This window comes from Rhyacophila brunnea, unplaced genomic scaffold (genome assembly GCF_057557595.1).
Source record: "Rhyacophila brunnea isolate RB1 unplaced genomic scaffold, BYU_Rbru_1.0 scaffold_18, whole genome shotgun sequence".
Classification (NCBI taxonomy): Eukaryota; Metazoa; Arthropoda; class Insecta; order Trichoptera; family Rhyacophilidae; genus Rhyacophila; species Rhyacophila brunnea.
In genome coordinates, this window is record NW_028232837.1 from 23,517,207 (window position 1) to 23,541,758 (window position 24,552).

Sequence of the window (24,552 nt, forward strand, 5' to 3'; positions counted from 1 at the left end):
TAGTGGGGTACATATTGTATTTTCATTAAAAACTCGATTTCGCCAAAATGGTTGATTCACCCTTTTTACAAAACACCGACGATATATTCCACCTATGTGAGAGTATAATAGGTGGGCGTTGTTTTATAAATTCTTAAAATAGGGTCCACTTAGCTGATTCGGAGGGCTTCCATGCTTTATAATTTGTGTGGGTACGTTTTACTTTATTTTTCATACTGTTTTTTGTAATACCTACTGCATACATTTATTTCTTCTCTACACTGTTTTGATACTATTTCTTTGTTTTTAAATGTCATGTTATGAACGTCTAAAATTTAGAATTCGCAATGTTCACCATATGTAAAAATAAATAAATTTGAATTTGATATTATAAGCTGACGTATAAGCTAATCGGTCATCGTGGGCCATGATTGGTCATATAGCGACTGTACACGTGCATGGATTTACTGGCAGCAATAGTGCGTATCTGACATATCGTGACAATAACTGTTTACACGCAAAAGTGCTGACTGTCTCTCTAATCACATTTTTCAAGAGTACGCGAGATGCGATTTTGTCATTTAATGGTACTATTTGACAGGACGTGGTGAAAATCGGTTAACCTTAAAATGAGTAAAAGTCGTTTTTTATCGGCAAGTTCTCCACTATCGTTCTAATGCGCCGGCGTAGATCGAAAAAATCTTACTGTCGCATGAAAATTCAAAAGCTTCCAAACTATTTTGATTCATGCATACAAGCTTGCAATTGCAGGATAATACATGTTTACCCATACATTTATTGTTACGGCCGTGATAATACTTACTGTCAACAATAAATCCATGCACGTGTAAATGGGTCTTTAATATTCCTTTCCAGCTATTATATTGACTTCTCACATGTGGGGCTATTTGGCTGACACGAGAGGAAGGCGTCCCGTGATTATATCCTCGATGGCACTGTCTTCAATCTTCTCCGTGATTTCCTGCTTCTGTCCAAACTTATGGACGTTTGCGGTCATGAGATTTGTAACAGGTATATTGTAAGTGAACTAACAAGTTAATGTAATTGTTTCATAACAATATATTATTTTATCAGGCTATGGCTTCAGTTGTACCTTAGAGCTGAAAGTCTGGACGCCACATATTCAATCTTTTGCAGGAGAGCAGTTTTTATTTAAAATACTCACTCGCGTTCTGACTAAATTGGACCTACATTCCGTATATTGGACTTTCGCACTTTTGCAATTAATATTTTTGCTAAAGCTTAAGAGCGGAATGCACAATCTAAGATTTCGTTCCTAAGGATAAGTCGCCGAAAAGCATGACTTAACTATAGACAATCCTGAGTATAGAGTTAAGGAATCCTTAACCATAGACTACTTTTGTTATGAACACGCCCCCTTCTGTATTACCATTTACCACTGACAGCTGCTGTCAAAATAAATTCGCATGTCTATAACACAGTCCATACACTCAAATTCATTTGACAATGTATCTCAATATGGATATTGATAGTGTTAATTCGTTTGGCATGTACTTGCAGAATATTATTTTATTTTTATACGCCAGCCCGCAGAAATACAAAATACCAGATGAAGAATGACACTTGATGTTAGTGTTACCATGTTAAAAAAAAATCTTGTGGTGCCTGTGGAATCACGTATAATGACTTATAACGGAAACATAAGAGTATTGTAATTAAATATTAATATATATTTATAGTTATTGCATTTATAAAATGCAGTTGTCATATTTTTGTCATCGTTTAACGATTATAAAATAATTTACCTAATTTACCTAACGAGAATTTTTAAATATGGTATTATTTTCAATAAAAATGATCTTAACTAAGGACAGTGTTTCTGCATAGTATTTTCTGCTAAGGAAATTTTAGTTATGACAAATGTTTCTGCATTCCGCTCTAAGGCTATACCTCAGTTGAGGCATGGTCTAAAAAGATCGTGGCAAGGCGATGCGCGGATTGCGGGTCGCGGGTGCAAATGACGCATGCTGACCGAAATATAATTTGTCATATAAATCCAACATGCGTCCATTTAATGTTCTGTTTCTTGCTCTATTAGTAACAATAATACTATATTCATTGACATGTTTTCTTTTTAAAGTAAATGGGTAACGTTTTTAGTCTTTCCACAATTTAAGAATTAATATCCCCGTCGCCATTACGAAAAAAAATGACGTATTAACATTTCGACGTTCGCTCTCAGACTGCCAACGAGTCCAAAATTATTTGCCGTTTACTGAAGTATCGCCTTAAATAAAAAATGACTTAAATTGGAAACCCACTCTTTCTACCGTAAAGTATAATAATTGGACTACCGTCGTTTTAGAAGTAAGTATTTTGAAAACCATGTGACATTAGAGAACGTGAATAGGTACACATTTAAATCTGCATACTTAACTAAAAATGATAAAAATGTGACTTCTGCACGTTCAGCTCTAAGGTACAGATTCTATCATTTCAATTTGGAAGAATAATTAATACATTAATTGATTAAATAAGTGTACAGTAGAACCTCGATATAACGGACTAATGCGGGTGAGGAGGTGTTCGTTAAAGCCAAAATTCCGTTATATAAGAATACAAATAAAATCGTATTTATTCATCTTCGGATGATATATCCAGACACACCCGTTGTGGAGTGACGTTAATATTCGATGTCGACGCGATTGCGTTTGGTAATCCTGCTTTGAAAAAAGAATCAAGTTTTGTTTGCACTTTTTAAGTCTGCTTTTTTTTATAATCAACTCTCTAAAATTATGAAAATGTGTGTTATATAGTATGATTTCGTTATCTGACGAATAGTCAATACATGTAATTTAGATTTTCATTCGCAGAACATTGTTAAAAGCGGTGACACTTGGATTTAATGATCTATAACATTAACAGAATTTTTTTAAGAATTTTCAAATATTACAGGATATTTTGTCCGTTATATCCAAACTTCATTATATTGTGGTTCGTTATATCCAGATTTTACTGTAATAAATAATTATTTTAGTGCTGCAGGCCCTTCTTCGGTGGTGTACGCCTTTTTGGGAGAATTTAACAGTGCCACTTACAGAGATAGGGTGGTCTCCATTGGTGCATCTTTCATCAGCGTTGGAACGGTCGTTATGACAGGTATCTATAGATAAGGTTATCAAATAATATATATATATACATATATTTTCAAGTTGCTTTAATCAGCAAAATTTTAACGCACTAAATTGTCATTCGATTTAAGTTCTTTTATTAACTGTATTTTATTCTTCCTGAAGAATATCCCATGTAGTGCCATAAGAAAGTCCAGCTTCTTGAGAACGACGTGTAATTGATTGTTCTAGATTTTCATCCACACTTTGATTCACAACATCGATATTTTCAGCAGTACGTTTACGTTTTTGATGGGTTGGATTTTTACCATCACAAACATTACCATTTGACAAGAATTTTCCAATTAAATTACGAATGATAAGCTCAGTAGATCATCCTACATTTTACGTAATGGTAGTTCGAATAGATTTTGTATACGCTGTACATGTATATTTCCATGATAATTTGCCTAATAATACTGAACACAAATTAATGTAAATTTTGGTGGGGAATCAAAAAAAAATGGGTGCTTTGACGTTTTAAAAATCTCTAGTACTAATTTGGTAACCCTAACTATTGGATATCATCACCCACATTATTTGTAGTATGCTATTCCTACCATGTTAAAAATGCTAGATCTCAATTTCAAACCAGTGACTGGTCCTAACACTTTTACACAACAACTATAGGCTGATCCAAGTGGATGGCCATGGCTACAATTTTAATTCTTAATTCGTTATGAAGCAATATTAATTGAGGCGTAGAGTGACAAAATCCGCTCTGGGCGATTTTTCAAAAAAAAATAGTTATGAATGTACGCAGGAGCTCTTTCGTAAGACCTATCTTCTGTTCTAGATGAGAGTTTTAAATTCCTCTCTGTTTCTTCAAAAAATCTAAATAAATATCGAGGAGACTGACTAAACCCGCTCTTAAAATAAATTTGTTCTGGTAAAACCCTCTCTGCGTAACCGGCCAATCAGACGCCGCGATTTAAATAATGACTTTTCACGAATCCTTTAATCTCCATACAAACCGTCAAACCGTTTTCTCGTGCGCGTCATAATTTTGCTTCAATTATTTTACTATTTTTTACTTTTAATAATGATTGTATCAATAGTTAGTGTGACGGAATCTCAACAAGAACAATCAAGGAAGCGTTTTAAAAATCCAGCTGCTTGGAAATGTAGCCTGTTACGCCAATAAACGTATTTAAAAATTGACTATCACAAGAGATTCTAATCAGTATTATATTTGACATCTCTATGGGACTTAACACTGCCAACTGATAAAACTACATCACTACTTCCATATACTCGTAGATGGACTAAGCCTAAGCCATAGCAAATATGTGGCAACCAATAAGTCATGCGGGAACCAAGCTTTGTCAGCACATAAATCCGCGACATACCAATCGAATTTAAAAATATTATTTTATTAATGTACATTTTCACAGGCCGTCAGCGGTATAAATTATTGCTTACTAGATAAGAAACGCTGACGACGAAAATTATATGATTTATCACATGCAAAACGTCTAGTAAAATAATATATCAAAGCAATAATTTCTAACTATTCTAAAAGTAGTTTTTAGCGCAAAAACATTCGACAGTATTACATTTTATCGTACCCACCATTGATGGTTCTAAATCACATGTTGAAATTATGTTATGTTATTGATTGAAAATGTTCATGGCCATAAAGTATAATAGCGCCGCAGGCGACTTTTTACTGTTAAAGCTAATGTATTATGTGTGTTTATCTCACTTATCTGGTCAACCCGACACGCCGGGCCCCCCACAGCCCGGGCCCCCAGGCTAGAGCCCTGTCAGCCCTCCCCAGCCATTACCTATACCACTCCGGAATTCGGGTGGACACCGAGAATTTTTTGACAGTTCCATTAGGGATTGGGTTTCTAAAAAAACCTGACATTAGTGTTTCGAAATTTTTGTGTTAGAAATTAAAATCTAAGAAATTTTTCTAAAAAGGGTGCTGGAGAAATACAAATCATTTTTTGCCGTGTTTTTATTTGTTTAAATGTTTAAAATCATTCTGATAATTTTGGGGGGTGCCAGGGCCCCTTGCCCCCCCTGGGTGCGCCACTAGTGTGTAGATACCTATTTAGGTATATTTCGTGAATTTCAGTTTCTGTAAAAGTTAACATGGAATCAAGTTTTCTTATGGTGGCTTCATGGCCTAAAACATAGTCAATAATATTTAATTCGAAGCAATGGAGTCAGCATTTTACAATAATTATAATGATATTCTTAAACAAAAATACGTGATCAATAAAATCGTTTAATCCTATCTTTTAGGTATTGCTTGGGTAATATTCCCAACAGACTTCCGACTCGACATTGATTTCCTCGGAATAGTGTTTAGACCGTGGCGCCTTTTAGTGGTGCTGTGTGCTGTACCCTACATAATATCATCCATCATCATGCTAAAGGCCCCGGAGAGTCCCAAATTTCTCATGTCTTTGGGGAAAGAAGAAGAGACGCTGGAAGTACTTAGGATGATGCATAGATGGAATAATAATGGGAAAGATAATCCTTATGAGGTAGGTATTTAAACAGAATACATGTAAGAATAATTATTGATTGTATTTGGCAATGTTTCATACATACGATTGACGAGGGTTAAATATCTTATATTTTTTTATGTATATCTATGACAGTGGTTTTTGACATTGTGTATTTTTTCTTACAAAACGTGTGTAATCGTATGTATGTGTTGTTAGCGTGAAATGTTCGAAATTATGGCAGTGGCGATACACCATCCTAGGTTATTATTTAAAGCATTCCTTATTAATAGAAATATGTTTGGTACTGTTCGGTTATACGGAATACAGCGGAAAACGCATTTTGAAAATAGCCGATAAACTAGATTATTTGTTAGTTTGGGTTAGTTAGGTTAGGTTAGGTTGGGTTGGGTTAACTTAGGTTAGGTTTGGTTAGGTTAACCTAACAAATAATCCAGTTTATCGGCTATTTTCAAAATACGTTTTCCGCTGTATTCCGTATAACCGAACAGTACCATATGTTTTAATTAATTGCCTATTAACGTAAGTATATAAATAATAACAATGTTTTATGTAATATAAATTGTTTGCCCGCTTGCATAACCAGACCGACGCGTAGGTACATGGCGCTAATACATTACCAAGTATGGTACCTACTATAATATAATAGATTAATACGATAAAAAACTTCAAGTAATTTGAAACACCTCACGCATACAATACATACACACGATTCATGCGTTTTATAAAAAACACATACACACTGTGAAAAACCACTGTCATACTATCGTCCGGGGGCAGTAGGTATTTAAGCCTAACGGGCCTAAGACGGTGCTTTCAGCGGTGTGGTTTTTGTAAATAATATTATATACATTCATTTAGACGAGTTGGACTCGATGCCAAATAGTTTCGCGGTCAAAACGCCCAACTATTCTGACAATACTTTTAATTAATTTTTTAGCTCGACTTACTTAGCCTTACTTTTTTAATATCTATTTTAGTGCCTCTTTGGTTTTCGTATATTATTTATTATAAAAAGATAAAATATAATATTTTATATTCAGTAAAATATAGTACAAATTTAAGTATATACTGTAAATACTAAACACCAGTGGCAAAGAGTGGAGGTAGGCTTTTAAGATCCGACATAAATAGTACGCACTAAACTTAGTCAGTCATTGAACCAAGAATACGATTTGTAAATGGTGCTGGCTAGTTTTTAAAATTCAATTAAACCCTGCCTAAACAAAACAATAAAATAGTTTACGTATGTTATGGGCGATCCGACAAAAATAATGCACACCTTTTCAGTCATATTTATTTGTTTTCGTTGAATTAAAAATACATATTATTACAGATTGTGTTGGTTAGTTTTTTAAAATTCACTCAGCCTAAACCAAACCATAATCGTTAAAAAATATATTTCTATCTATAAAACATCTAAAATTATGTATGGTTTAATGGCATGACAATTATCTACTATGGCTTGTATAGGAACAAACACTATTATACATTGTGGTCGTAGTTCAATGAAAACAAATACGATTGACTGAAATAATTTAGTGTGCACCATTTATGTCGGATATTAACAGCCTATCCACCCTTCGCCACTAGTAAATTTAATACTAAATACGGCTATTCTAGGACTTTTTTTCAGTTATCTATCATAGCCTAGTTACCTTCAACAATCACCCTTCGCCAATTGTCTATAATTATCGTAATCTTCCTTATTTTTAGGGAGTAAAGTTAGAAGGAGTACCTGAGCAAATAGTTGCAAAGAAGTCATCATGCGCTTCTGTTTTGAAGTCAATATGGGATCAGACAGTTCCATTGTTCCAGCGTCCACTACTATTTAACACTTGCATCGCGTGCTTTGGGCAATTTGCTGTCTTCAGTGTGTACGTATTATCAATCAATTAAGTGCGAAATATATGGTGCATGTTGTCAGTGACGTCCTTTGGGGGTAGGCAGGTTGAGAGTTGCTTGGGGGCAGCAGTTACTTGAAGGGCGCCAAATCGAGGAGAATCATTAGATATACCTATATAGGAATAGGTAGGTACATAAACTTAGTAATAACGGAAATATCTTTCCATTAAAAAAATCAGCTCACTGGTTGGAAACAAAATGTATTAATTAACATAAAAGGTTTAACAGTAGGTACTGTATTTTTTTGACGGGTTCGCGATGTTTACTTCCGTTGTCCTTGGACGTCACATCCTTGATGACCTGCAATGGCACGTGCAGATTTTCGAATTATATTTGAATTATAGGTATGTACATACTTACGTAATTAATTTATCCAAATATTTTTGCCAGTGATTCGCGAGTTTTGAAAGTTTTCAGATGTATTTTTAAATATATCTGAAACCGTGGACTCGCAATATGGTCTATTGAAGTAGAGTTGGCATTTAAATTAGATTTTGTGGTTTTGTTAGTAATGTATCCATGGGTACAACACATTATTCTTAGATATTGGAGTCATGAAAGGATAATAAAAAAATACTGTATAAAAATGGGGTGTCATTTTGGCGCTGCCTAGGGGTGGCATTTTGTCTAGGGACGTCGCTGCATGTTGTTTACTATCAAGTGACATCACAGTAAGTTACCGCTACAGGAAAAACGTGTGTAATGTCGTTTTTGTTGGAGTTTAAAATGTTATCAGACCAATGCTTCCATCCCGTAACATATTTTGAACCTTTAAATGAACATTGTCAGTTAGCAAAATCTGCCGAAATCACCAGAACAACAAAGACGTTGTACTGCACTGCATCGACACCTGCATGATGTTTTGAACGTTTTTTTTATCATTTTCTATATGCCTACACATTTTCGAATCATGTCAAAATCCCGTGTTTTTTGTGGTTCGCACTATGTACTTTCTATATGAATGTTGTCTATTATCCATGGTCTGCGTGTTGGACTCTGTTAAAAATATTATTCAATTTACAGAGACTCGTTACTAGGTTACACCATCGTTGAATTTACAGAGATCATGTTCGTTCAAAATATTCTGCAGAATGACGAGACCATAGACTACTCGATTAGTGAGAAATACATTTTACATGTAAAATATTTCGGAATTATTAATTATTAACTTGTTTGAACTGTTTCGAGGCCCCTCTTACAAATTATGACGAATTTATTGATTCATAGTACCTATGCGTCAAATAAAATCGCTGTTGATTCATTCGAAAAAACCTTCTGGAGTTAATAGTTAGCAGGGTTTTAAGAAAGTCATAATATTGATAGATTTGAGAAGTGTTGGAAGTGCATACTAAAAATTTAATGGAAGAATATCTCCGTTTCAAAGAGAACTATATCTTCATTCTGAAAGAAACAAACTTGAAAGGTCGATGCTTTATAAATATATAATATATTCAGAGAGTTTTGCGGTTCTTTGGCCACATATCCAGAAGGAAAAACAATAATTTGAAAAGGCTCGTCTTCAGCAGAAACGTCGAAGGATGACGCGGAAGATGGAGGTAGTCTACAACTCTACGCTATGGCCCTCTCAATATCATCAACTATGCGGACGACAGAATGAAAGAATCGACAAAACTGAAATATTTAAAAGAAGAGTCGAATGCAATCAAAAATAATTACAAGATAAAAAGAACTTTTTATATACCACGTTTTTCAATTTTCTGTTAAATCATATAAACTTGACATTCAATGTATTAATAAATACTTTTTTTTTGTACTTGATAGAAATACTGAATAAATATAGAATACTGAAATGTCATTTTGACATTTCATATTGATTTCCATAGTAACGCACGTATATATTGATAATTTAGTTGCTAGGACCCCCTTAGCAACCAACAATAATAACTTTCCATACAAAACAGAATTAACTGAAAATGAATTCAATTCTGCTTAAAAAGGCTAAAAGTATTAAAAGAATGCATTGTCGTCGTGTTCTGATATATTCTAAAAGTTTCAAATGTCTAGCTAGTCGGGAAGTTAGTTAAAAATCTTCAATCGTCCAATACAAATCTTGGACAAACAAAAAAAAAATTATACTGGACACACAAGAAAAAATCTGTACCGGAGAAACAAGAATACGAGCTAATAAAAACGTGGTAATAATTTAGTTTTTATGGAATGACAATACAACTTTATTTATCATGCCATCGCCATTATCATCGCCTTTGGTCGTTCCTCTGCTAGATGAAGGTTTTGCCGAGCTCTTTCTACTATTATCGATCTCTAGTTTGTTCTTTGCTACCACATACTTCCGTTGAACTTGATGAGTTCGTTGATTCAAAAGATATATATCTGAGGTGTTTTCAAGTTCTGTATGGTCAATATAAGGAACGGTTCGTGTAATAATTCAATAAATAATATACTATATATTTGCAGGAGTAACGGATTCTACTTATGGCTTCCAGAGATCTTAAATAAACTCACAAATACATCACCTGACGAAATTCCAAACAATATTTGCGGACATTTGGCAGTGAATCATTCCATAATTATGTCATTGGATGATTTTAATACTACGGTAAGATTAAATACATAATAAAAGTATATCCATTTCTATTGGTTCCATCGAAGGTTGACATCCAAATTACTGTATATCTCCCTATCGCATGTCAGTCCTGTTAAATCACCAGCACCCAGGATGTTGAGTGACTTGCGGAGATTACGTTGCCAATAGAATATCTTCATTGCGGAAAATATGGCCAACGTATGCAGCATGCTATTCAGTGGCGAAGGGTGGATGTAGACTGTTAAGATCCGACATAAATAGTGCACATTAAACTTCGTTAGTTATACATATTTGTTTTTATTGAACTAAGACGACAATGTATGATGGTGTTGGTTAGTTTTTTTTTTTAATTAATTTAACACTGCCTAAACCAAAACATAATAGTTTTGGTATGCTTTAGCCGATTGTGTACACTTTTTCATTCATACTTATTTGTTTTTATTGAATTAAGAATACATATTACAGAATATGTTGTTAAGTCATTAAGCCCTGCATAAACGGAACCATAATAGATAAAAAATATTATTCTATCTTTAAAATATCAAAAAGTATCTATGATTTTTGACATTTTATAAAAAATAGACAAGTATTTTTTGACTATTATCTATTATGGCTTGGTTTCGCAGGGTTTAATTAAATTAAAAACTAACCACACATCCGTAAATTGTAGTCTGAGTTCAATGAAAACCAATGCGTATGACTGACAAAGTCTAGTGTGTACTATTTATGTCGTATCTTAACAGCTTACCTCCACCCTTCGCCACTGTGATATATATTATTAATGCTGTATTTGCTAACAGTTCTCTTAATTTATTAGCTTGTCATAAAATCTGTTTATGTGACCAGCCCAGGAAATCATCAATATATCCACATCTATAATATATTAAGTATATCTTCTTCTTACTTCTATGTTTTAAGATCATAGTTAGAATATGAAGGCGTCCCCGGAAAAGGGGTCTATATAATACATCATGTGAAAAAGTGATTTTATTGACTAAATGGAAAATTTTATTATTTTATCTGCCACAGTTTTTGAGATATTAACAATACCAGAATGCTTACCGTAGAAGATGGGTCAAAACTCAGCATGGTCGAATAAAACGTTTTTTCCCTCTCCTGAACAATTTTGTTTTTGCATATAGATCCCTTTTCGGGGGACGCCTTCATATTATGGACACCACTCCTCCAAGCAACCACACCGTACCTCCAAGAATCTCCTGTCGATCACCAGTCTTCTTGCATCGTCCCAGTTTATGCCAGTGTCCCGTATTTTCACCACTTACACCTTGTCAATAGTATTTAACTTTCTTCTAGATATAGGAATCCGGTAGGCTTGAAGAAAATACAGACTGTGTTGAAACCTTAGACTATAGATACATCTAGACGCCACCCATTGCTTTGCTAAATGAAGCTGCGTGCCGTGCATTATTGGTTTGTGGGCGAGCGAACGCATTCGTACACAAATGTTCAAGACCATAGACCATTTCGCTAGTGCTCGCCCAAAGTGCTCGCACTGACGCTCAGAATTGAAATATCTTTTTCTATTTTCTTACGTTATACAGTATTTTTAAGCGGTCAAAATGCAACCATTAGGTAAAAATATCCATAATTTAAGTTATTTTAAAGAAACACGGTCACTTGATATAAAAATATATAATAATAATATACAAATAAATTATCACGAACGTGTATCAACTTACCTATGAAATGTAATACCATCTTCTCGCTTATCAGTACGGCTACCACATTTTAATGCAGCACACAGAACCATCTTTTCTACTTGATTAACTAAAAATATTTACCACTGACTTTATGTCTAACACAAAAAATATCAATTTTAGCAACACGCGCTCGCAGGTTATCGACGCTTAGTTAAGCAAAAAACTAAGATTTGGCGGCTACGCCGACAACAAAATCTTCTACACATCTGTAAGCCGGCTCGCACATCACAACTCGCCTTGTGTGCCTGACGGCCATAAATTAAAACCTTCGAGACTGCCGGCGAATGTTGCACGATCACAACCTCGCACATCTGCCTAGCGCTGCTAGCTCTAGCTCTACCAAACTCTTCTGGAGAGAAATGGCCGATTCGCCCGATTCTGCAGCTGTGTGCATGCGCGGAGTCGATATTGGCCGGACATCGACATGCAGGCTTTGGCCAATGCAACTAGACGAATGTCGCAGGGTCGCAGAGTTGCAGTTGCATCGGCCAATCTGCGTAGCTCCATTTGATAACGTTTGTTTCTTGGTTTACGATGACGTCACATCGACGAATTTATCGTAAGACGCATGCGGCGAGTTCTGATGTGCGAGCCCTCTAAACCTTTTATCTTACTCTAGCGCGTGTTGCAGAGATTATAAGGGTGCCGAATACTTTCTCAGTCGCACTTATACATCGTTTTTGTTCAGGCCTTGGTTGAAACCATGTTGAAACCTTTTAAGGACAAGTCTCTAGAGGCTGCATGATCAACCCTCTTAATTCTTATATATGTAATATATCGTCACTGTACAGACCAATCAGCGTAACCCTCAAATATCAAATTGTTCATAAATTGAAAAAAAACTGTGGGCATTGATTTACGTATTATTTTATCTAATATTTATTTATAATTTTATATATATTATTTTATTACAAATTGAGAATTTTCTTTTATGGACACACCAGTGGCTTGCGTTTAGCCCTCAGCATTTGGTTTTCAACAGTTTTGAATTATTTTGATATGAAATATTTTTTTGGGATTTATGATACTTGGCCAGTTCGTGTAAGAGTATGCAATAAGTCCATTGCCATGAAAATGTCACTTCAGTGAAAAGTGGGGGTTAAGCCAATTGGCCTGTACAGTGACGAATTATTTATCTAATATAATATTATGTACCTGCGTGATATTTTATTTAAATTAATAAAAACACATGTTACAGATAATCACATCAATTTGCAATGATACAATAAATCCAATCACATTCAGGAATGCAATCCTTATGAGTTCTCTCCTACTGTCCACGCTTATCATGGCCAGTTGTCTGGTGAACGTGGTGGGGAAAAAAGTAATCCTGGTGACCATACCACTCATGTCTGGGCTATGTTCTGTTCTCATTCACTGGGTGACGAACCGAAACGTGTCACTGGTGCTGTTCGCTTTGGTGCAAATCTGTGGTGGAAGCATTGGCATCATGAATGCTGTGATCGTTCAGGTGTGCCCTACGCGTTTGAGGTGAGATCATTTCATAAGTATATTATTTATATAAAACGCGATGTTCCTAATCTTGTTTAAAATTAATGTTGATCAAATCACCCTCTGGTGTATTCCTGGGCACCCATTTTGCTGAATCCCTAAAGAATATATACAAATTTACATTTTTTGAAAATCCGTGATCTGTACATGTCAATGTGAAATATTGACATAAAAAGTGAAAACATTCTTAGACCTTACATCTCACATCTGGACTATAAACGAAATAGGAAAATAAAACGCCGGCGATCTTGACCCGGTGGCAAACATCTCAAAAAGGACCTTCTGCTGCTTGCTTTTCTGAGAACACAATATTGAAAAAATTGGCTAATCTCATCCTCAATGTCATCGGCTATTTTTGGGTCAGATTATCAATGGCAAAATTTTATGATTAATTTTATCATCATTGATAAAGAGAATCTTTAAGAGAAGTTTTTTTAAAAAATAATATAATTTTAATACTGAAATACAACTAAAACCGACATTATAATATAATATGTAAGTATATTTCGATACCACAGTTCAATAGGGGAACAACTCAAAATTTAAAGGTTTGGAGTTAAGAATACCATTCGATGTAGAATGGTTTTTTCTTTATAATTCACCAAAAAAAAATAATCAAAAATTTCTTCAATGTGTCATAAAATCGAATAACCCTTTCTGAGATTAATCAGTAATTCCGTCATACAATCAAATTTATTTGTTTATTCCTTATTAAAATGTACAATTTTATTGTGCATTGATGAATTCCACTAAATTAAATATAAAAAACATACACTTTCATCGAAATCAAGGCTATAAAATTAAAATTTCAAACGCCATTATCTTGGAACAAGGTTTTATGAGTTGTTCCCCTATTGAACCGGTGTATCGATTAATTTGGAGTGATTTAAACGTATCCCGTTGGCAGTTTAGAAAATGTATAATAGAAATATCAAACCGTTTCCGGAAATTTATACGCATGCAATTCGCTGTATCACATTTTACCGTGGAATATTGTATCAGCAATGTATGGTCGTATAAGACCATCCAACCTCTTTGGATCGTATAGTAGTGAGATAAAATTCATGTGTAAATAAAACACGGTTCCTGCCGGCTTACAGGAAGCCAGCGCCATCCAAATGAAAATAGCCGATATACTGGATTATTGGTTAGGTTAGGTTAGTTATCAGATATTTGAAATCAATCAATATCAAATTAATATTCATATTGAATTTAATAAAATTTGAACATTATTGTCTGCAAAGCTCCACGAACAACGCGTATTTTATTACATTACAACGTTTTTCTTAGGTCGTATTCTTATTTGTCCGGTACAAATCTTGCAATCGATTTTTAACTAACTTCCCGACTAGCTAGACATTTGAAACTTTTATAATATATCAGAACACGATGCCAATGCATTTTTAAATACTTTTAGCCATCTTTAAGTAGAATTGAATTCATTTTTAGTTAATTCTGTTTTGTATGAAAAGTTATTTCGATACCTTTATTGGGTACTAGGGGGTCTTAGCAACTAAATTATTATCAAGTACAATTTTTTTGATCGTTTAAGCTGGTCAAGTCAAGTTTATATTATGATTCAACAGAAAATTTAAAAACGTTGTATATAAAAAGTTATTTTTATCTTGTAATTATTTTTCATCTCGGTGCTATTGAAATGACCGTATAGAATACGGTCATCTCTTTCCGATAAAAAAAGTCTCACGGTGAACTGTGTGATATGGTGAAATTTAATACGTACAATTTACATGTAACCATAACAAACATATCTCATTAAGCAAACGACACTTTCCCTACTTATGAAAAGAATCATAATATTCATAAATTTTCGGTGATTGTTGAAATGTATGCAAAGGCAAACTTGCAATGTTACCAAATCTCGTCGACAAAGACATAATACACAAAACGAGTAGGTATAAAAATAACAGGAAAAGACGCTAGATTTCCTGCTATCGACAAAAAATTTCATTTGGCTTCGGAGAAACAAGCCCACTGAGGAAAAAGATTAACTGATGTTTATAAAAATTTCAACTAAATAAGAATTAATAAGAACATTTTTTAAATGTCTTCCAAAGAAAAATCGAAAATTAAATAAAAAATAATACATTTTTTATTCACTTGAAAACGCATTAGCAATGAGTTCATTTGGCAAAAAAAAATTGAAAGAGTGGCGTTCTGAGAAAACACAGTAGTAAGTAAGTAGGGATTGCAATACCAAATAAAATTTCTAATACCTGTATTTCGGTATTTCCTATTGAATACCGGTATTCGTGAAATATATAGAAAAACAGAACCAATAAAGATACATTGTATATATATAAATCTCTTTAAAATATTAATATTTATATAGCACGTGCCATTGCTGGTCTTCAAGAGCGTTGAAGAGCAACGGAAGTAAACCAAACATTGCGTAACTCGACAAAAAATACAGTCATATTAAATCATGTGAATTAATCAAAAAATACTAAATGGGATACCGGTATTGCAATCCCAAATTGTAACCTAGGTGATTAGCGAAAACTGAGGTGACTGAGGAAGAAGGGAATCAAGATTCGGACTACTTCTATGGAGGTACTCTTTTATTGTTTCCTCGGCGTGTTTGAAAGGGAAAGATTAGGTAAACATTCCATGAATATTAGGACATTTATGTCAAGAAATTGAAATTTTAAGGTACAAAAATATGTTATATATATTATAATATAAGGCAGTGATGGAAAAAGTTCCCAAATTTGTATATCTGCCAGAGACGACCACTTCTTCGATATAATTTTTCTAAATCTATAATAAAAATATAAAGGTTGTGACGTTGCAGACGTCACCAACGGGCTAATTAACAATCATAATTAGTGAAGAGGTTTTTCAATGGTACAAAATGGTATTACATGTAAATACAAAAATACTTTCACATGTGGATATAATAGTAAAAATAACTGCAACGATATGATAAAATCTTACGATATATCTTCATCAGAGAGACCGCGCTGAAGCGCCAAATGTTAAATGAAAAATAACAACCGACCACCATTTAACACTGTTATCCAAGCTATGTGGATAACAGGCACCGCTAGCTCAGGGTACTGGGTTTCCACACTATCTCTCTGATGAATTCCAATCCTGTTACGGAAAGGACCATCGAAATCAATTGGTATTCGATGGATAATGTTTACCATACCGCTGCAGGAGTCAATTGCGAGCACTGAAAACTTGACTCTATTGGACGCCAAAGCCTTTTCTATGAAAGAAAAGAACATAAAAGAACATAATATTATGGGATACAATTAAATTAAATGAAACACCGTGATAGTTTAACCTCACTGTATTTAAAGAAAATGTAATTAAAAGTCAATGGTAAAAAAAGGGCGACATGATGCCATAGAAAAATCACCACCGTTCACAAACGACGATGTTATAATACATAAATATTTACGTTATACAAAAGACACAATATTAGCGTCTGCAAATTAAAATATTAACACAATAAGTTTTCAGCAACTAACCCAATTTAAACCAAAATATCCACATGTGAGTGAGGTTATAATTAAAACAAAAACTTAAAATTAATTAATACTAAAAAAATGAAATTGAAATGTATTTACAGCCGCTTGGCAATTGCCAAGCGGGAATCGCTCCTCCCAACGTCCTCTCGTTCCCAAGGGTCAACCAGAAAAGGGAGGAGATCCAAACAAAATTCGATCGCCTGACATCGATCCCCCCACCACTTATCCAACCCGGAAGCTTGAAGTGCCAACCGCAGGATTTTAGTGTTGCCCGCGAGAGAAAAACCTCTCCACTAATTATGATTGTTAATTAGCCCGTTGGTGACGTCTGCAACGTCACAAGGTATTAACATATTTCAATTGTTGGCACTACAAGCCTTGGCAGGTCTTGGCCTCCCTCATAAACTTCCTTCATCCTGGATCGATCCAGCGCCGACACTCTACAGTTGCTTTGACCGAGCATTCTTAAATCTCCTGTGGCGCAGTCCAGCCATCTCAATTTTGGCCGTCCAGGTCTTCTCTTGTCTTCGAGGATTGCGTACATAGCCCACTTTTCTGGTATATCCTCCGGCATTCTATGCACGTGGCCGATCCAGCGCATTTTAAAAACTCAGCATTTTCATATACCACGTGATCTTTTCGCCCCTATAAGTTGTATACAGCTCGTCATTATACCTTGACCCTCAAATGCCAATTTCTTGAACAGTCTACTCAAAACTCTCCTCTCAAAGATATCCATATTTCTCTCATCCTGTTTGCTGAGTGCCTAGCATACACAAGAGAGTTTTCTGTAAGGTTGTTTTGGTTTTCCTCGAGAGAGCCTAGAACTTTAGAAGTCTTTTGATACCAATATAGCACCTGTTGGCGAAGGTAATGTTATTTTTATTAGTATTTTTGATAAGGGTCCCTAGATAAATAAATAAATCCACAGTTTCAAAACCATCGCCGCCAATTATAAGACTGTTATTTTCATCTGTGGAGAACCAGCATGTATTTCGTTTTACCTTCGATTTTAGTTATAGTCTTACCAAATCAGATGCTGACATTTACGCCAGCAAGTACCAATACTAATAATAATTTATATATATATCAATGATTCTGTTTTCAGGGCGATGGCTGTCTGTTTATCCATGATGTTCGGTAGATCAGGATCGATTTTAGGAGCTAATTTATTCGGATACTTAATAGAAAATAATTGTGAAAGCTCTTTCTTCATTTTTGGCGGGCTTTTAATAGGTAAGGAATGATATTCAAGTTCAATTCAATTTATTGCAAACCAAAACTTTATAAAATATTATACATTATTATAATAATAAAATATTAACATAAGCTCTATTCTGTAAATTCTATAATCCGTGACGACCCAATGCAAAATGCCGCCCTTACAGACTTAAAATGTAGCCTTCTCTTATTTTACAACGTTTTTTATTACAACGTATTCGTATTCTTATTTGTCCGGTACAAATCTTTCAATCGATTGTTAACTAACTTCCTGACTAGCTAGACATTTGAAACTTTTAGAATATATCATAACACGATGCCAATGCATTTTTTAAATACTTTTAGCCATATTTAAGTAGAATTGATTTCATTTTCAGTAATTCTGTTTTGTATGAATAGTTATTTCGGAAGAAATCCGTAAAAAGTAAAACTATTATTGGTTGCTAAGTGGGTCCTAGCAACTAAATTATCAATATAAATAATTATATACGTGCGTTACTATGGAAATCAATATGACATGTATTACTTCTATCAAGTACAATTTTTTTTAACGTTTAAGCTAGTCAAGTCAAGTTTATATGATTCAACAGAAAATTTAAAAACGTTCTATATAAAAAGTTCTTTTTATCTTGTAATTGTTTCAATTCATATTGTTTGCAAGTCTATTTTGTACCTATTTTATAATGTATTTTCGTCTATCTTAAACAAAAAAAATACATCAAACATCTTAAATTGACATACACACTGAATTAGAGCATTTCCACGAAACTTACAGTTGAACAATGGTCGTTTTAGGTGCATGGAAGTTTGTGGCGCTGATTAAACTAATGTGCTGTTACTTTCTTCACCCCCCCCCCCCATGCTCGCAAAAGTTGCAGTATTTTTATTCGTTTCTTTATTATGTACCACGTCTATACGACGAATTACCTGTCACCATCACGGGAAATCACTGACTATCTATAATATAAAAAGTTAAGCTAAATACCTCAATATTGTTCTATTTGTTTCTGTCAAGCTCAATTTTTTCCTATTTCCCGTATGCACAAATACTTGAAATTTAGTATACAGGTGATTATGAGTAAGGAGGTTCGTAAAAAAAACGAACTTTGTTTGCTTTGTAACAAAAATGCCAAATTAACAATAATGCATAAAATTACCAAAAAAAGATAAGTCAAAAAGCCAAATCAACGTCTCTGAATTAGCAACCTAAAAGGTTACACAAATATACGTAAAAGTTCAAATTTATTTTGGCTCTCCCGAGTAGTAATAATTTTAGACTTACATACTTTTTAATTTTACATATTAATATTATTGGTGCCTATCTCACGTTTTGTTTATTTGAATATAATATACTATTTTACAACGTTTTTCTTAGCTCGTATTCTTGTTTGTCCGGTGGTTGTTTATCCAGTACAAATCTTGCAATCGATTGTTAACTAACTTCCCGACTAGCTAGACATTTGAAACTTTTAGAATATATCAAAACACGATGCCAATGCATTTTTTAATACTTCTAGCCATCTTTAAGTAGAATTGAATTCATTTTCAGTTAATTCTGTTTTGTATGAAAAGTTATTTCAACATCATTATTGGTTGCTAGGGGTCTGGGATCCTAGCAACTAAATTATTAATATATACGTGCGTTACTGTGGAAATCAGTATGACATGTCAAAATGACATTTCAGTATTATTAGTATTATTACTAGCCAAGTCAAGTTTATATGATTCAACAGAAAATTTAAAAACGTTGTATATAAAAAGTTCTTTTTATATTGTAATTATTTATATGTATTAGTAATTAATACATAAAAATTGATTAGATAGATGTTCAAAAGATACATATGTATCACCTTTATGAGAACGTATTGTCGTTAATAAAAGTCATTTTTATATTTGTTAACCCTTATAATAATTATATAGTATGTAGTAGTCTATATGACAGGAATTATTAATGTTACATGATAGTATGGCTTTATTATTTTGGTAGTTGTATGTATATTGCGGGCAAACACTTTATGCACGGAACGATTATTCAATTGAGAGACTATTTGTAAACTGCTTGATTGAAAGGTTTGATATCGACTGATTTGATTGTGAGAATAATTTTCTTTACTTTTCTCAACGCTGGTATTTCTATAGAATCAGAATTTATTCATGTTTTACTTAATTATGTACAAATTGTTTTTGATAATATGCAATAACATGGTATGTAGCGTTTTTAAAAGTACCTATATATTAATTATTTTCATTTTGTTTTGTTTTCAGTTTGTGCCTGCGTATGTACACTAATAAGAATACCGACAAAAACAAACCCAGAAGATCAAAAAACTGTAAAACAATAATAGGTACTGTTACACCCCCGAATGGTCCCCATTTGGGGATGTCTCTGTGTATCTGGAGAGGCCCGAGTCGGTATCAAATCCAACAAATAGTAAAGCGCTGATTACGAAAATAAATAATAAATAATAGAGCCGGCAATGCCGTAGCTTATGACGGTTGAAAAATATTGCAACGTCGCCTTTTTGACAATGCTTCTGGTTGAAAGCGAAACACAAGATGGCGGGCAGAACGCTGCAAACAGCCAAATCGCAAACACATACATTTCGTCCTCCGTAGAATAAATTATTAAAAATGTAACTATTATATAATATTAACTTAAATATACCTTGCTGTTTCCAAAACAATTCCGGTGTGTTATTTGTTCACCTCCAAGTCCTAAAACCCAGACAAAAAACCAAACAACAAAATAAAAGTGACAGCATGTTTTCACATTCGAAAAAGGAGGGAAATGACAATACCCACTATGTTAGATAGTCTAATTCAGTGATTCTCAACGTTTTTGTATGGTGTAAATCAGGCAGAACCTCTACCTAGCTGGTCCTTAAGAAAACATTACAAAATTCAATTGAAATACCAGCTACGTTTGTAAAATAATCAACCAACATGGATACAGCGCTGCAGGCGAAAATTTTACCTCCAACACGAAATGTATTCCAAAACGTTATATTAATCGCATTTTCTGTAAGATTTTCTAACACATGATCTGACTACCCGCATGGAAAATTTGAATGTATAGTTAAATCAGTATACAATGGCACTAAATACAATTTTCGAGTGTGTAGGAATTGTTTGTTGTAATACCTGTTTCTATGCTAGGAAACAATATCTACCACTACAACTGCAAGGTACTTTTGCCATGACCGCGGTGCACTGTACACTGATTTATTTATGTAGTGGACAACGACCTCAGACCTTGTGAGCATTATTTCGTTCATTAAGTCATTTAAACTATCGCACAATTGTCGCATCTGCAATCAGTATATTCTTCAGGTGTGACATACTTCGACGGGATTCGACTACCTCGGGCTTGGTCATCAAAATGTCAGCATTTTCTTTTATTTTGTTAACTGTCAATTCATGGTGAAACTGCATTGTATTGTTGTTTAATTTAATAAAACGAAATATTTTTGTATTACTTATTCCACTTTGGATCAATAAATTATTACCGGTTTCGTCCGCCTCAGAGGGACATTTTCTCAGAAGGAGATAAAATTGCGTTTTATTAAATTAAACAACAATAAAATGTCAGCGGATTTCCCAATTGGTTCATGGATATAAATAGCGAGATGTTATCGTTATGTTATGTTATGTTGAGGGGTTATCGCAGTCCGTTCAGTGATCTCAACCCTTTAACATAGTCTTATCAGTATACCAGTACATTCTAGAATGTTTTTTCCTGTCATTTTATCACTGTACTTATTTATTCGTCAGCAATAAATAAATTCTCTCCATGATTCATTCGAGTCACTCCAAACTGACTTTCATCTTAACACCTTCACCTCCTTACTTATATTAATTATTAGGTAGGCACTAACTATCTAGGAAGTGAGTGTAAGTTGAAGGCCTTTTGACGGTTGTGGATTGTTTATCGTATTTATCAGCTTCCTCGTTTCCGGCTAGAAAATTAAACACTTAAATGAAGGAGTATAATTAATTGCGCAGTTCACCTAAAAACTGTAATCGAGCAATTTTTTTAATGTCACAATATATGCGAATATGTAAATGACTCTCTCAATCACCTTGTACGAAAAAGCTAGGACATCAAAAAATATCTTTCATGTACGGCAGCGACTTGCCCGCGCGGTATCACTTTTCGGTTTGCGCGAGCTTCAGTTTTCCCGTCCATACACACGGGCTTCCCTATACAAACCGGTTTGCGCAGGTAAGTTTGTCGTAAAGCATGAGCGTCTAGCCGGCGCTAAAGAGAGACATAGTATAACTCAATCATGAGAAAGAGATGTGAAAATAGGGGGTGAGATCAATATAATATTATGACTTGTTGTAAGAATGTATAGAAATTCTCGTATGATTATATTTTTTTCCGACCATGTCCGATCCTAAGAGGATCATATGGGCCTCCACAGAGTAGAGGTTTGTATTAACAGATTTTATATTATATATATTTTAAAAAATAGTGTAAATCGACTCAATACTTTTCTTCTAATTACAAAAAACAATGCTCTGGTGGTTTTTTGCAATTATCTCAAAACTCGATTTTTGGAATATGTGAGTTGTGACTCTAGGCAACTATTGTGAACTTTTACCAAATCTTCACATTATATTACAGATAGTAGCAGCAATTCACGTCTGTCACGATTATGTAAGCACTGGAACATTCCTGAACTCAATTTATATCAGCATCATGCTCTTCGTGACTCTGATAACAGCCAGTATCCTAGTGAACATAGTCGGGAAGAAAGCAATCCTGATAGCCATACCCATGGTGTCAGGAGTATCAGCTGTCATACTACATTGGATAACCCAGAAAACAGCTTCGCTGGTTTTGTTTGCACTTATCCAAGTGTGTGGTGGAAGTATAGGCATTATGAATGCTGTCATTGTGGAAATGTATCCAACACATTTGAGGTAAATATCAATGATTATTATTCTTACTTATACCATAATCGTCACACGGTGATTCCTTTACGAATAAAAGAGATAACTCTAAAAGTATATGCGACAACTGCGCCGGTTAAACGGCAGCGACTTACGTGCGCGGTATCACTTTTCGGTTTGCGCGAGCTTCAGTTTTCCCGTCCATACACACGGGCTTCCCTATACAAACCGGTTTGCGCAGGTAAGCTTGTCGTAAAGCATGAGCGTCTAGCCGGCGCTAAAGAGAGACATAGTATAACTCAATCATAAGAAAGAGATATGAAAATAGGGGGTGAGATCAATATAATATTATGACTTGTTGTAAGAATGTACAGAAATACTGGTATAATTATATTTTTTTCCGACCATGTCCGATCCTAATAGGATCATATGGGCCTCCACAGAGTAGAGGTTTGTATTAACAGATTTTGTTTTTACGAGAAATGGATGTCAGCCACTTGCTCAGCCTATTAGGTCCATACCCTGACTCAAACACAAATTTATAAAACAAAATGTGTACTTGCCAGATCCAGGATTCGAACCAGGTACCCACGGCGTTATAGTCCAATGCTTAAGCCGCGCGGCCACCGGGGGCATACATGAATACAATCTGAAATATATTATATAATATCTTCAAATTCAATTTTTTTACATACGGTGAAAAACGTTACAAATTAAAAATTTAAGACGTTCACCACATGACATTTAAAAATAAAAAAATATTATTAAACAGTGTAAAGAATAAATAAATATATGCACTATCACAAAAATAGTATGAGAATTAAAGTAATGGGTACAAAAGTTATAAAAATTATCAAAATTACAAATTATAAAGCACGGAATCACACCGAATGAGCGAATTGGACCCAATTTTAAAAATTTATAAATTATTTAAAATATGTATATATATACGATTTCAGATTCATATATCGCTACCGAATAGCAAGTCTCACACCATAAAATATGTTCCCATAAATTAATGAAATAGTATTTTTTTATCAATTACCTCCCTAAAGTAATTTTACAAAAACCCATAGAATTTAATCAGAATAAACGCTAAATTGATGAAGGAAAAGCACCCTTCAGATAAACGAACCAAAGTAATAATTCTAAGTGTTAGATATAACCTATGTGTTAGATTCAGGGGTAGCCAACTTTTTGCATACCATGCGCCAATTTTTTTCACAGACAAGTTCAGATGCGCCATACAACTTCTGCCTTCTTACGTTCACGGTTGAGGTTGGAAAATAGGGATAGGGGTAGGATATGCTTTGCTTAGTGGAGGAAAAGGAATAACCCAATCACGCAATTAAATTAATTAATGCCAGTTCAAAAAACACACGTTTATTGGAACACCAATCTACAATGGTCAGAAATGATCTCTTGGACGAGAGGGTGATCGCTGTCGTGAACCACGGAGAATCTCGTTTGGTGAAGATAACTTTGGACCACAGTTGTTGGATGAGATAGAGAGAGAGAGAGAGAAAGAGAGAGAGAGCTTTTGATCGTTTGGATTTCGCTAGTCTTTCAAGGTTTGGTATTAAATTTGTTACTGATAGCAGCAGAGAATTCTTCAAATTTGAA

General features: G+C 34.2%; 1 protein-coding gene across 3 annotated transcripts in view; it reads left to right on the top strand.

Moving 5' to 3' along the window:
- The window catches only part of LOC147073336 (synaptic vesicle glycoprotein 2B-like), a 37,445-nt gene extending 16,338 nt beyond the window's left edge, over positions 1 to 21,107 (top strand). For all 3 annotated transcript variants that reach the window (XM_085945430.1, XM_085945431.1, XM_085945429.1), the window contains exons 4-11: positions 856 to 1,018; positions 2,999 to 3,120; positions 5,385 to 5,629; positions 7,328 to 7,488; positions 9,953 to 10,094; positions 13,002 to 13,294; positions 17,921 to 18,048; positions 20,299 to 21,107. In XM_085945430.1, the coding sequence (XP_085801556.1) occupies positions 856 to 1,018; positions 2,999 to 3,120; positions 5,385 to 5,629; positions 7,328 to 7,488; positions 9,953 to 10,094; positions 13,002 to 13,294; positions 17,921 to 18,048; positions 20,299 to 20,375 (1,331 nt within the window). In that variant the 3' untranslated portion in view covers positions 20,376 to 21,107. The remainder of the gene's footprint in view (positions 1 to 855; positions 1,019 to 2,998; positions 3,121 to 5,384; positions 5,630 to 7,327; positions 7,489 to 9,952; positions 10,095 to 13,001; positions 13,295 to 17,920; positions 18,049 to 20,298) is intronic.
- Positions 21,108 to 24,552: the final 3,445 nt, after the last annotated feature.